The sequence below is a fragment of the Vespula pensylvanica genome, chromosome 6 (genome assembly GCF_014466175.1).
Source record: "Vespula pensylvanica isolate Volc-1 chromosome 6, ASM1446617v1, whole genome shotgun sequence".
NCBI classification, from domain to species: domain Eukaryota; kingdom Metazoa; phylum Arthropoda; class Insecta; order Hymenoptera; family Vespidae; genus Vespula; species Vespula pensylvanica.
In genome coordinates this window covers 2,179,553-2,194,004 of record NC_057690.1, presented here as the reverse complement: position 1 = coordinate 2,194,004, position 14,452 = coordinate 2,179,553, and the positions used below count along the sequence as shown (strand labels likewise).

The window sequence follows — 14,452 nt, the reverse complement described above, 5'->3', positions numbered from 1 at the left end:
ACTCGGAAGGTTAATCTATTGTTGTTTCTTGTTGACATTAAACGATCGACGAAGCATGAAAGAAAGTTATGGTATATACAACGTGTTTTAACATGTATATGATGTTAAATATTGAAAATAAATAAAATAGTTTTTAATATAGATTTTATATTATTAAATATATATATATATGTATATGTACACATATATACACATATATTTATAGATTTTTAATATAGATATTATTTTATTAAATATATACATATATATACACATATATACATCCACACATATCTACCTTATTTAATTCTTAGTAGATTCTGCAGTCCACATTAATAAACTATAGCCATTCGCGGCTATAAAACAATTTTTAGTTGGATGCACATTTATAGATAAAGTAGGGTATTTCGATGGTCTGTATCCAGAAAGTTTTGCAACAACCGTTTGTGTTGCCAAATCCCACACCCATAATTTACCATCTTCAGAGCCCGAAAGAATTTGTGTGTCTTGAGAATCTACACTTGATTCTAAGCACAGATCTTTAGCTGTATGTCCAGTAAATTTACCAAGTAATTCTCCAGTATCTTTGTCAATTAAACGTACTACATCACTCGCACAACTAACCACGATACATTGTCCATCCCTTGTAAAACTAGCACATGTCACTGCATCTAATAAATTATTTTATTTCATTTGTTATTTCATATATATATATATAACAGTAATTGTTTATTATTCAATATTTTAAATACCTTTCATATAATCCGAATACATTTGACCAACACGAATATCATATCTTCGTATTTTCCCGTCGAACGATGCTGATAAAATTTCATGATCAGAAGTTCTAACACTAGAAATTGAATCTTTGGCCTCATTCAAACATTGCACAGGTTCTATTGATTTAGATCGTACATCCCAACACATAACAGCATTATCTCGAGATCCAGAAACAACCATTGATGATTCTTCATTAAATCTAACATTATAATAAAAGGTTTTATTCATATATTACAATAACATTTATAAACAAAGAATAAGATAACATTTTATTCTACCTTACAGTTGTTACAGGACCTGCATGTCCTCTTAACCGCCGAACAGGAGTTCCAGTACTTACATCCCATAAAATTAAAGATTTATCTAAACCACAAGATATTATTTGACTGCTATCGCAAGATGCACAAGCATCCATTACTTCGTCTCCATGTCCTCCATAGACTTTTAAATTTGTAGCTTTGTAAGGATTCCATAACTTTATCTTTCTATCCGATCCACATGTCAAACAGTATTCTCCATCAACTATAAATTACTTTTATGTTATTATATGAAAAACTTTTGAAGCATAGTAGATTTATATTATCTACGTATTAAAAAATTTTTTCGAACTATTAATAATACAAATACATACCACTGAATCGAACTGATCGTACTGCACCTTGTTTACAATCTATTTCTCGTTCGAACTTATATTTTATTTCTGTGGTACTCATGTCGTAGAAAAATTAAATATTTTCAAATTAATAAATACATTTCCTTATTTTAATTGTTATATTTAGACCATTCTAACGAATAATATTTTCGATATACTATATACAATTTCTTTTAAACATTTTATACAAAATAGGTTATACCGGCTAGAAAATCATATGAATTATTTGCATCGTTTTGATTCGTTCCATTTGATTAATTATTTAGTCACGTGACATAGGTAATAATTTATATTTTACATTTTCATATTTAATATTTCGTAAAAATATTTGTTTTATTTTTCATCTATAAAACTTGTGACCTATTAAAAAACATAACGTTATTTTATTTTTTATTTTTTTGTTTCATGTAGTAATTACTTCATGCGAAATTACGTAGAGACTTTTCATAGGTTGAACTGTTCAGGTGATCCAAAATGTACCAATGAGAGAACGTTATTATGAGAAATATGATCATCGAATGGCGGGACAATTCGTCGAAAAATAAAATAGTGTAGTAACATTCTAGACACGTTTCACAACAACTTAAAAACAATAAAAATAACATAAAGATATCTATTCGTCGAAACTGATCAATGCGTTCAGTTATAAAGAAAAGCGGATTCATTATCATACGATAATTTAATCATTATTTCTTCAAAAAAGTAATTGGAAATTTCGCGAATTCGAGTGATCCACCCGGTTTAGAATTTTCCGAGGAGTATTGTTACATACATACATAAGTATTAAAATAATTCGATATTTTGCAAATTCTCATTTTGAAACAGATTCTTTGAGAAAGAAATATTTTCGACGATTCAAGAAGGACTAAATCGTGATTCGTTATAGAGATTTCAACGAGGGATAGAAAGAATAAGAAGAGGGTTTATAGAATGTGAGATAAAGAGAAAGAAAGTCAATGAGAGCAACAGAAAGAGAGAGAGAGAAAGTGAGAATGTATGTGTTGTGTGAGAGAGAAAGAGAGAGAAAGGGTGAGCTGCGTGCGCAGGTGGCGCGATGTTGATGCGTCAGAATCTGTGCTCTTCACCGTCATCGTCATCGTTTGCCGGGCTATGCCAAGGATAAAAAGAGAAGGAACGTAAGCTCGTTCGTAAGAGTGAGAGAGAGAGAGAGAGAGAGAGAGAGAGAGAGAAAGAGAGGAAGAGAGAGAAAGAAAAACGGTGTACATACTATCGTGCACACGATAGAGAAGAGTTACGAGGGAATTGTCGAGGGAGAGAAAGAGAAGGTGATATAAGCACGAGAGAAAGAGGAATAGAACGAGAGAAGGAGAGGGGAGTATAGCAGCAAACAGACAAGACGCGCCTTCGCGAAGAGAGGCACGGACCAGGAGAGCTCGTACGCACGGGGCGGGCCGCTACGTTATAGCCAGTCTTACGATCATCTCAGAGTATACATTTTTTTGTCCACCGTAATCTCGCACGAACGTTGTTCGTATCATTCGAGCGTTTAGAGAGAGAAAAAAGAAAGAAAGAAAGAAAGAGAAATAGAGAGAGAGAGAGAGAGAGAGACAGATATAAAAAGAAAACGAAAGAGTCGGTGAAACGAACAAGAGTCCATGCGAGGATCGTCGTCATCGGAGGTTGCTACTATTTCTTTTTCTCCTTTTCCTCTTTCTCCGTCTCCTTCTCTTCCTATTCCTTTTTCTTTTTTCCTACCGCGTGGCTCGTGTTTCTGAAAAGGAGGAACACGACCCTTTGACTTTACACATACATTTATTATTTCTCTCATCGTTTTTCTCTATACACACGTTATACACACATACACACACACATAGAGCAGAACGATTCGCCTGTTATTATTCTTCCTACATATATATCCTCTTCACTTGTAAAATCTTTCTCTTTCTCTATACCTATCTCTATCTTTCTCGTTCTCTCTCTCTATCTATCTTTCCTTTTTCTATCGGTCGTTCGAAAAAAAGGGATCGAAGAATATCTCGAACTGCGGTTTTTTCGTTCGTTCGTTCGTTCGTTCTATTGTTACATTCTCGTGTTCGTCGTTGTTGTTATTGCTGTTAGAACTGCTGGCTGCTGCTATTGCTGCTCCTCTCTTGATCGATTCCCCGGCGAGAGGTTGCCGGGTGGGAAAAGTAAGCGTGCGTGCGTGCGTGCGTGCCGCGGACGACGTCTCGCGAAGAGAAACGAAGTGAGAGGAGCAGAGAAAGATAGATAGATACAGATAAATAGAAAGAGAAAGAAAGAAAGAGAAAGAGAGAGGCCGGAACGCGCGACCGCCTACTGACTTTTCTTCGCGCCGTCTAGTGGTGGTAGTGGTAGTGGCAGTGTAGTGGTGGGGTAGTGTGGTAGTAGTGTGGTGGGGTGGTGGTATAGTAACGGCAGTGATAGTAGTGGTGGCGGTGCTGCTAGTGGTGGTGGTGGTGGTGGTGTGGTGGTGACTTTGGCGAAGGTGTATTGGCCGAGAGAGAGAGCCGACGACAGGACACGAGTACATACGCCGCCGACAAAAGAGGGCTGTTATGGAGCGAAGCTGTCGTCTGCTCTTCCTGTTCCCGCCGGTGCACCTGCTCACGATATTCGTCGCTTCTCTCACACTGACAGATGCTTTCTCTGTCGACAGTAAGTATATATAGATACATTCTTTTTTCTTTCTTCCTTGATACGTTCTCCGGATCGCTTAAATCTCCCCGTTTCATCGTTCGGAAAATCTCACCACCCATCTTATCTACTCGACGAACGGTGATGTCTCTTCGTATTTTCTATTTTTTTCTCTCCTTACTTTCTTCTTCTTCTTCTTCTTTTTTTTCCTTCTTTCTTTCTTGATTTTTTTTTTTTTTTACGCATGGACCAATACGTGCTCTCGAGATATATCGAATCGACCGATGTGGAGATGGATGGATGGATGGATGGATGGATATTTTTTTTTGGGAAAAGTTTGATTGACATATCGATGTTCTTTGCTCGAAAAAAAGAAGGAGAAAGAAAGCTTTTCGCTTTTAATATATCCGAATGAATCGAAGATAAAGATAGGAAGAAAGATTGGTGAAGCAATTAGAAAAGAGAAAGAAAAAAGATGTGATGAGAGAAAGAAAGAAAGAGATAGAGAGAGAGATATGTAGCTGCTTTACCGTGCGTGTTCCTTTTTCCGTGTGCGTACACGCGCGTGCGCATTAGACGGATTAAAAGGCGATCGTCTTTAAACGTGTGCGACACGCAGTCGTCGATTTCGTGTCACATCGCCTAGTCTCTCTCTCTCTCTCTCTCTCTCTCTCTCTATGTATATATATACATACACATACGTATATTCGTTGCGTGTACGCACATATATACGTCGTGTGTACGTATACACTTAAATACGATGTGTATGGATGTATCTATGTACGTAGTTACGAATGAGCACGGTGCTCTTCTTTGCGTAACCGCCTTGATTTTCTGCGGTACTTCTTGGCATATAGAACGCGTCAGGTGTTAAGTCGAAAGAGCAAGAATTGGCTCGATCACTCGTTCTTAGACTGATATACGTACATGTACGTACATACATATATATATATATATATATATATATATATATATATATACGTATGTAAGATATATACGTACGTATGTATCTATGTATGAGTCAAGAAAGGTAGATGTCTTGACCTTTTAGAGAAATACGAACAAAATTGTTTTTTACAACTACTTTGGATAAATACTCGAGTATTTGTTTCGAAACATAAACCGCATTTTGCGATAAATATTTATGTGCATACGTATACATTCACACACACACACACACGCGCGCGCGCGCGCGCGCGTTCGTATATATTTGTTATTTAAAATATTGTTAATTTTCTTTCGAATGCAAATGCAGATTGTATAAGTGTCGTCGTCAGTATTCGATCAAATACTAATTAGACATTCAAATTTTTTACGCTCGTATAAATATTACGCATGAAAAAGAAATCTTTGGACTTTCTTAGCCGTTTCTTTATTTTTATTTTTTTCCTTCCTTCCTTCCTTCTTTCCTTATTTTTATGTTAGAAACGTCGGTTCAACGAAAATGACATTCTTTATTTTACTTTTTACCAAAGTTCATGGATAAATTTTGAGAAAAATATTTCGCCACTCGTAATATTGTAATTTTGTTAATGTGATATATAAATATACAGATTAATATATATTTACATATATAACATGTAACATATACGATATAATACATAATGTATTACATAAATTAATATGTGTACGTCATTCATTATATATCATTTATATTTATATATTTATAAACCAATCTCTCTGTATGATTCATTCATATTTATATTACAATAATTATTATTTTGAAATGTATACATTAATTCGTAAACAAACGTGTTTAGCGTGTCGGATTACCAACGAACTCTCGTATTATTATTTTTGTCGGATAAACAGTACGTAATAGAATTGAATTTGCTGATTATAATGAAATAATTTAATCTATGAAAGTGTCTCCTTCTTATAGCACAAAACGTAGTAAATAAATATATACGCACATCGTACGTACGAAATACAAATATAACACACGTCCTTCTTCTTACACACTCACAACCTATATATCTTACTTGAAAATTTGTCGAATTTCGAATCGACGTTCCGTGAGTTCGTACAGATTTATTCCTTTCACCATTATTATTTCTTTTTTTTTTCCAATGAATTCGTAATGATTATGTGAATAGATCGATCATTTTTGTTAGAAAGGTCATGGCGCGACAGTTGTGATGATCAAAAGAATTCTGAATTTATCAGTAAGTTCATTATATCTTTTATAACGTAATCGATAAGTCAGTCATGTTTATACAGAATTTTTAATTTTCCAACTCGTGTAAGTTCTTTCCTTTTTTATTTCTTTTATATATCAAGTATTTTTTGTGGAATTCGCGGAATCCAAGGTGCGGAACGTTACTTCAGTAGTACAAACGTATCGGTTTCATGATTTTTTGATCTATCGTAAACTACGATCGAAGTTTAATTGAGATATCATGATATGAGATTCGTAAAATCGAAGTGGGAAGTCTTGTAAAGTGAAGATATTATATACTTGCATTTATATACTTGCATACACACAAATACATATTGTACAGATATACATATTTTATTACTACGCTTCATTTACTCAAAATTACCAGAATAATCAAGAATACGAAACAAACGCTCCTTCATTAGTAGTTGTTCGATAAAATAATATTTTATCGAACAATTTATTTAATGAAATATTTATTTAATGAAATATTATATATTAATAGGGAATGAATTCTTTATAACGAAATTATTTATGCGAATATAATAATCGTACTTTGAACGTATCGTATTTCGATGATCCGAAGAACATTATAGATATATTTATTCGTTCAGGAAAATTATATACGTACATTTTTTTTTCATTTGATTATTTAATGAAATATGTCGATTGTTTATTGCATAGTTCCTCTTTTAATGTCGACAATCTGAATTGAGAGAGAGAGAGAGAGAGAGAGAGAGAGAGAGAGAGAGAGAGAGAGAGAGCGAGAAAGAAAATGACAAAAGGAGAAAAGAAGGAAAAAAAATAAACATACAGCGTAGACATAACAAAGCTTAACGATTATTAATCGTCAAAACAAGTTAATTGATGTTTAACCTCTCTACAACCTAATGTAACTCTATGAAATTACACGTTACATGCATATACGGGAATTATGAAAATGGTCTAATAATAAGTTGTAATAATAAATCACTAATAAGTCATCTGAGATAATAATTTTGTCCAACACGCTATTCTTAATATTTTACGTATATACATAGGTACAGTTACTTATCTTTTTTTGCGTTTATCAGTATAGAAAAATAATTTTTACATAATTCATAATCAATGTCATACATCTATACTGTTTCAAATATTTTTTATAATTTTCTCATTCTATTGCGTCTCACTTTATACTCCAAGAGTTTTGAAAGTATTTTTCTTTAATTACATACTTATAGGTTATGTCAGTGTAGTGTATAATTGTAGATACTAATATAAATAATTTTTACATTATATGATTTTTACGTTATATAGAATTTTAATGTAGATAAAAAAAAAATTCGATAGATTATATCTAGTGGATTAAAATCGACGTTATAATACTTGTTAAAAGAAAAAAGAAATATACTTATGGTCGTTTTACGTCCGATGTTGAAATTTTACGTATTGACTGAAATCCTTTCGGGAAAAAAAAAAAAAAAAAAAAAAAAGACTTATTCGTTGACGTTGACGGATTTCAAGTTTCTTTTGGAACTCGCAGGATAATACGATTACTTGGAAATACCGAGAAATTTTCTCGGAAATAACTTCGCTACAAGAATTCGACGAATCGAAATATGTATTTCTATTAATATCTATCAACGAAAGGCAAGATTTTTTTTCCTTATCCACGATGAATTATAAAATAATGTATATCGCTAAATTATTTACTAATTATCGATTCCATACAGCGGGCTAAATGTTCTTAGATGATTTTAAAAACCAATTACATATTTCCCGAGATTTTTTAATCTTGTAGTGAAAATAATTGGCCTAAAAAATCTCGAAAAAAAAAAAAATAATTGATTTTTCGAATCATTTAAAAACTTTTAGCCGATCCCGAAATATTTTGGCCTACTTTCTCTGAATTTACATATTTACAGATAGTATCTATGTTATATTTATTGATTTATTGAGATTCGATATAAAATGTACGCGAAAGTATACTCTACGTTCTAATACGAAAAACTTGATTTTCTTTTAGGTACTCTTTTCTATGTTTCCTCTTTTCTGTTTGACTAGACAGCTTCGAGAAGTTTATGTATTTAATAATATATATACACATACATACACACGCGTATTATGAATATTGATAAAAAAAGAAATAAAAAAGAAGAAAAAAAAAAAAGAGAAAAATACGTAATACTCTCTGACTATCCTGGGGCACTACATTTTTAATAGAAGACGACGTTAAAGTTATAGAGCTTCTTCGTACTGGATAATAATTTGATTAAGTTCTTGAAAGCTTCTCGAAGTTTTGGTGAATCGGGAAAGAGCAAAAAAGAGATAGATAGATAAATAGAGAGAGAGAGAGAGAGAGAGAGAGAGAGAGAGAGAGAGAGAGAGAGAGAGAGAGAGTCATATCATTTGAAACAGGATCATGTATCTTCGATGAAACTTCTCAACGGATATAGGACATTAATCGCGTGGCTCGTTTGCCGATTCTCTTTTTCCTCAAAATACTAATGGCATCCTCTTTATATTACGTGCTTTTAATATTCGAACGATAATCATCTTCTATGATTATGTTAACGTTTCTCTTTCTCTCTCTCTTTCTTTGTATCCATCTATCTCTATCTCTATTTCTCAGGAGATACATATATTAAAAACTATATTAGAAGTGGTTCGTTATACTAATCATGTATTAATTAAGTTTACTATTCGATTCATATTTCTTTTTTCCAATATCTAATTAAAATATAACATTTATTTCATTGTATGTGTGTGTGTGTGTGTATATATATGTGTATGATATACATAATATGAAGAATATTGGATATTGAATTTTAATCAAATACAGGATGGGACGAAAGTTCCTAAATGATTTTAAAAATCAATTACGTCTTTTACGAGATTCGTTAGGCTAATTTATTCTCTTTTTTTCTTTTCTTTCTTTTTTTTTTTTTTTTTTTTTTTTATCAAATTGTAAAATTACAAACCTAATTAAAATCTGAGAAGTCTTACGAAAAGAAATATAATTAATTTTTAAAATTGTTTATTGATATTGTTGACCGATCCTGTATACGAGCTTTTGTGTATTTTATTTTATTTTTCGATTATGCTAATATTATCGAATAAGAAGAATCGAAAGATATAAGAGGGAATTCGAAAGAAGAAAAGGTTGTTGTTATCTATCGTTTTGAAAAATCTATTTTCGATGTTTTGAAACATCGCATTGTTATTCGTAGTGACATATCATCGACGTATATAGACGATCGAGAGAACGTGTGTACAACTATCTATGTATATATATATATATATTATATATATTCTATATTATAGATGTATATATATTGTATACATTGTATATATATATACTATATATATTATATATTTTATATATACGTACATATTATATCGATCATACACTAAGTAAATAAATGTCGTCCATCAGAGGTAGGAATCTCTAACGTAAATCTAAACGTAGATATTAGATATTACCACGAGAGAGATAGAGATAGAGAGAGAGAGAGAGAGAGAGAGAGAGAGAGAGAGAGAGAGACTGGTTCTGATATTTTTGTAATTTTCTTACCAACAGGTAAACCGGCTTGTCCATTAAGACAATTTCGCTGTACGAACGGCAGATGTATACCTATGACTTGGGTATGCGACAAAACGGACGACTGTACGGATAATTCCGATGAGATTCCTGTGTTATGCAAAGGTAAGAATAAACAAGAAGATAATACAATAAAAAAGAATAAAGAAAGCAATTGTTGAGAACATTGTTCGTAGGAACTAAATGATCAAAAGTATTTCCTAGGTAATTCTAAAAATCAATTACTCTTTCTTGGATTTTTTCTCAGATCATAAAAAAATGCTTAAGTTTGTAGTTTTACAATCTGATAGAAAAAGAAAAAAGAGCGTAAAAAAGAACGAAAAAAATAATTAATTTATAAAACAACGTAGGAACTTTTGGCTAGCTCATGTATTATTTTCTTTTTTGTGTAATCGATATGTATTCGTGTATATATATATATATATATATATATATATATATATATATATATACTCATACATATATTTGATACATCACTATATAGATATATACATCACTACATATATTTGAACTCATTTGTATTCATTCTATCATACAAAAATTCATTGAAAAACAATGTTCAAGTATCATTTGTAGCAATTGTTTCTGGGAACGATAACGTGACATATATTTGAAATACATATGAAATATATAGAAAATGTTTTGAAAAGGTTGGGACGATCTCTTTCTATACGACTAACGGCATAGAATATTCAATGTATTATTTATCTTTAATTTTCTACTTGCGGATATTTGAATTTGACTTGGCCAACACTGGCACTGTAGCAAATGGCGTTGCTCCCATTACGTTACCTTTCGCCGTGTTTAAAGGGTCACCGAACATTTCTTCTTCTTTGTAGTACATTTATACACATTTAGAATGAAAATATACGTACATAGGTGGGCGTGGATGTGTATATGTGTGTGTGCTTCTATCAAAAATCACTAGGTACGTAGCCAAGAGTATCGATGCCAACGAACGAAGAAATTTTTCGTCTTATCAAACGATTTATGATCGTTTATGTCAAATATATTCGTCATTATTAAAGTTAATACATAGTCTTTGAGAAAGATAGAAAGAGAGAGAAAGAGAAAGAGTGTGAGTGAGAGAGTTAACATAACAAATAGGATTACTGTTGAAGACAAACGATAAAGCAAGTGAATTTCAGCGTTGATCAGTGATTAGTTGACATAGTCGATCGAGTCTAATCAGAGCTGATTAGCTTTGGCTTATTGCAGAGTTGTATTAAGTATACACATACGTATGTATATATGTATGTATACATGTACATATATATGTATTTGTTTGAGAATCATCGACGATCGATATTCCATTTAATCATTATAATTGTGTAGAATATAAGTATTTTTCTTCATTATGAATAGATCATTTTTATACGAATTTTGAAATATATCGTTTCTACGGGGAATGAATTCAATGATAGAAATTCCGTTTCTCTTTTTATTTTTCTTTCTTTTTCTTTCTTTTCTTTTTTTTCCTTTCGTTTACAGAATTAGAAACCAGACTGTTCACATTATTTAAAAAATCATGAAGGTTCTAATCTCGATAAATATAGGATTGTGTACCTTTATGCAAGAACCAGTTGTCCTTGCTGGTATAATTTTCTTCGGCGTTACAACAAAATGTTGCACCTTCCGTCTCGGATTGGTTCATTCAACGAGCTTTTTATACGATTAAATGGAATATATTCTAGAACGATAGTACTTATATACCTACTGTATATTTGGTATTCCCCCTGTTTAATCGCGTGTACGCGATTGCAAAATATTTATAATTATAATTTTTCGAATGACCTCGATCCAGGATATCCTGCGAGATTATTAATGTAAGAAGAATCATGGCGACTAGGAAGAGAATCAATCATAGGAGGAAGAAAAAGAAATGATAAATCCGGATCGATCGATCTATCGATCGATCAACAAATCGTCGTAATCTTGACAATTATCTTTCAATATATCGTACTATCAGGATCGTCTAATTAAATATCGAAGACCACCTGGGGAAAGCCGATGTATATGATAATTATAACCACGTTCCATTTCTATCTTTTTCCCCGCAATATTATTCCCTGTACTATCTAGTTACTTTTATTTATCGAACTATCAGAGAACCGGAAAACTGTACTTTAAATGCAAAAATTCGTTGCGTAGTAATCGTCAGGGAAAGCGAAACACGGCGTTTTTTTCTTTCTTTTCTTTTTTTTTTTTGTTCTTTATCCGCGCTCGATAGAAAAAAGAAAAAAGAAATAGAACATTTCTAGGGTAACATTATCTAAAGCGCGAGAGCATTTACATTACCGTTAATATTCTTTTATACTGTGAGTAAATAAAGCATATCGGGAGAGAAGGCTATCGAGAACGATCATTTTGAGATTACACAAGTTTGTTATCCTTGCATTTTCGTCGTTATAAAAATGACGACCGATTAGAATCTTTATCGCGAGCTCAAACGTCAAATCTAGAATGATTTTTACGCGAAAAATGTGACGATGCTGATACGGACAGAGAGAAAAAAAATAATATTGCACGTTAGTGCATGAGTGTATCAAAAAGGTATCTATATACAATAAAGATATCTATGTACAGTATAATACGTCACGTTATCTCGCTGGAACGTGCACAGTGCACACTTATGTACATACGTATATATACGTAAAAATCTAAAGCGGGCATCAGTGTATCGCGTTATTGCCAACGATTCACTCACTGTCTCTCTTTCTCTCTCTCTCTCTCTCTCTCTCTCTCTCTCTCTCTCTCTTTCTCTCTCTATCTATCTATCTATCCATCTCTCTACCTCTCTATATTTTCCAATATTTCAACAAACAATTTTATTTTATTATTTAGAAAAGCTCGAAGTTAAACATCGTTAAAAATCTTAACGATAATTGACGAGACAGTTTGATTGAAAATGTCCGTAAAAAGAAAAAAAAAAAGAAAAAAGAAAATAAAAAATTAAAAAAGAAAGATACAGAAAAATGCGAACAACATATCGTAACGAATATAATTCTATTCCAAATAATACAATATAAATATATATATATATAAATATATAATACTAAAATAGACTCTACATATATGTATATGTGTGTCTATGTGTGTACATTTTTTTTATCCGAATCAATAAATAACGAATATGACATTATATTCAACAAAGGATAACAGAAAGAGATTTATTGAAATAATAAAATGAATGGAAATTTAATCGAACGTGTATAATCGACGTATTGTAAGGGAAGAAACTCTTGTGGAGATCTTTCTTTTTTTTTTTCCCTTTTTCTTAAGACCATTGTCGTCGGGCCGAAAAAAAAACAAAAGAAAAGGAAAGGAAAAGATGGAAGAAAAAAAAAAGAGAAAAATCGTTAAAAAAAAAAAAAAAAAAGAAAAAACGAAAACAAAAAGAAAATATCAAAGTCCAGGATCGTTGTAGTGTTTTGTCTTTCGTAATATTTTTATCGGGACCCATCATCGTCTCGCAAGTTCAGAATGTAGTGCAAGGCCACGAATTCCACAAGCCATCAGTCTCGCGATTCGCAAGCAGGGACGAGCAGTTTGGAGCGTTCTCTCTCTCTCTCTCTCTCTCTCTCTCTCTCTTTCTCTCTGTCTGTCTGTCTGTCTTTCTCACTCGAATCTTCTTCCTTTTCTTCAGCTCGTCTTAGTTGTGTGAGAGAATCTTGTTGAACGTAACGAACAGCACACTAAAGAAAGTACCATCATCGTCAAGCTCTTCGTCTTCGTCTTCGTCTTCTTCTTCTTCTTCTTCTTCATCATCTTCTTCTTCATCCTCGTCATCTTCCTCATCTTCCTTTTTTTCTTTTTCTTTTTTTTTCTTGGCCGTCCTCTTCGTCGTTTCTTCCTCCCCTAAGGCTATTGTAATTTATAGCGCAAGGCCTGCACCGATTGCATCAGTCGATGCAGACAGAGTAGCGAACGATGCCGAAGAGACGGGGAACAACCAATTCGGCGCTCTCTTCTTACACACACATACACAATACCTATACATACATGTACGCATGTATACACACACGTAGAAACACTAGTCGGCGGGTGAGATACACAAGCATGTAATTATGGTGAAAGCCAGCCAGTGCTCGTTCTCCGATCATGGATGCCTCTCCTCCTCCTCTATGGTACCCCTCGCGATCCCTAACATCAAAGATTTTGCTTCGACTTCGAGTCCCGTGTTTATATTTCTCGATAACCCGAACAAGAAAATTCTCTTCTTTTCTCTTCTTCTTTTTCTTCTTCTTGTTCTTCTTCTTCTTCTTCTTTTTCATTTTGTTTTCTTTCTCTTAGGTCGTATATCAATGTTCGAAATTTAATGATCCTGTTCTATCCGCACTTCTCTTTTCTCTTCTTTTTCGGCTATTGTTTAGAATTTTAATCGCTCCGATGAACGTTGTCATCAATCTGTACCATCAAATACTCGAGAACGATGATTATTAGATAAAGAAGGGTGAGTAAAATAAAAGAAAGAAAAAAAAGCAGGAGTCTTGTTTGGAATGATTTTGTCCTGAGACCAGGAGGTCAATCTCATCGAAAAAGAAGTGTTGTCGTTCTTCGAACTCGGCTGTAATAATTCGTAACGAAAAAATCTGATATACTCTTCTTTTTTTTTTTTTCTTATTTTTTTCCTTTTTTTTTTTTGGATCGTATTCTCAATATTTCGAATATAACGAACCTGTTCTAG

The 14,452-nt window shown here is 32.7% G+C and overlaps 2 protein-coding genes across 8 annotated transcripts in view; one reads left to right on the top strand and one right to left on the bottom strand.

Annotated features, from left to right (window-relative positions):
• The window catches only part of LOC122629950 (WD repeat domain-containing protein 83), a 2,148-nt gene extending 154 nt beyond the window's left edge, over positions 1–1,994 (bottom strand). Inside the window, exons 1-5 of one of the 3 annotated variants that reach the window (XM_043813900.1) lie at positions 1,391–1,994; positions 1,038–1,281; positions 732–958; positions 278–650; positions 1–55 (exon numbers count right to left, since the gene is read on the bottom strand). In XM_043813900.1, the coding sequence (XP_043669835.1) occupies positions 283–650; positions 732–958; positions 1,038–1,281; positions 1,391–1,472 (921 nt within the window). In that variant the 5' untranslated portion in view covers positions 1,473–1,994 and the 3' untranslated portion in view covers positions 1–55; positions 278–282. Of the gene's footprint in view, positions 56–198; positions 651–731; positions 959–1,037; positions 1,282–1,390 lie in introns of those variants that run through there. The other 2 variants (XM_043813901.1, XM_043813899.1) reach the window with 2 other exon arrangements.
• Positions 1,995–3,237: 1,243 nt separating this feature from the next.
• Positions 3,238–14,452, top strand: part of LOC122629936 (very low-density lipoprotein receptor-like) — a 28,732-nt gene continuing 17,517 nt past the window's right edge. For 2 of the 5 annotated variants that reach the window (XM_043813878.1, XM_043813876.1), the window contains exons 1-2: positions 3,443–4,048; positions 9,745–9,870. In XM_043813878.1, the coding sequence (XP_043669813.1) occupies positions 3,949–4,048; positions 9,745–9,870 (226 nt within the window). In that variant the 5' untranslated portion in view covers positions 3,443–3,948. Of the gene's footprint in view, positions 4,049–9,744; positions 9,871–14,452 lie in introns of all 5 variants that reach the window. The other 3 variants (XM_043813874.1, XM_043813875.1, XM_043813877.1) reach the window with 3 other exon arrangements.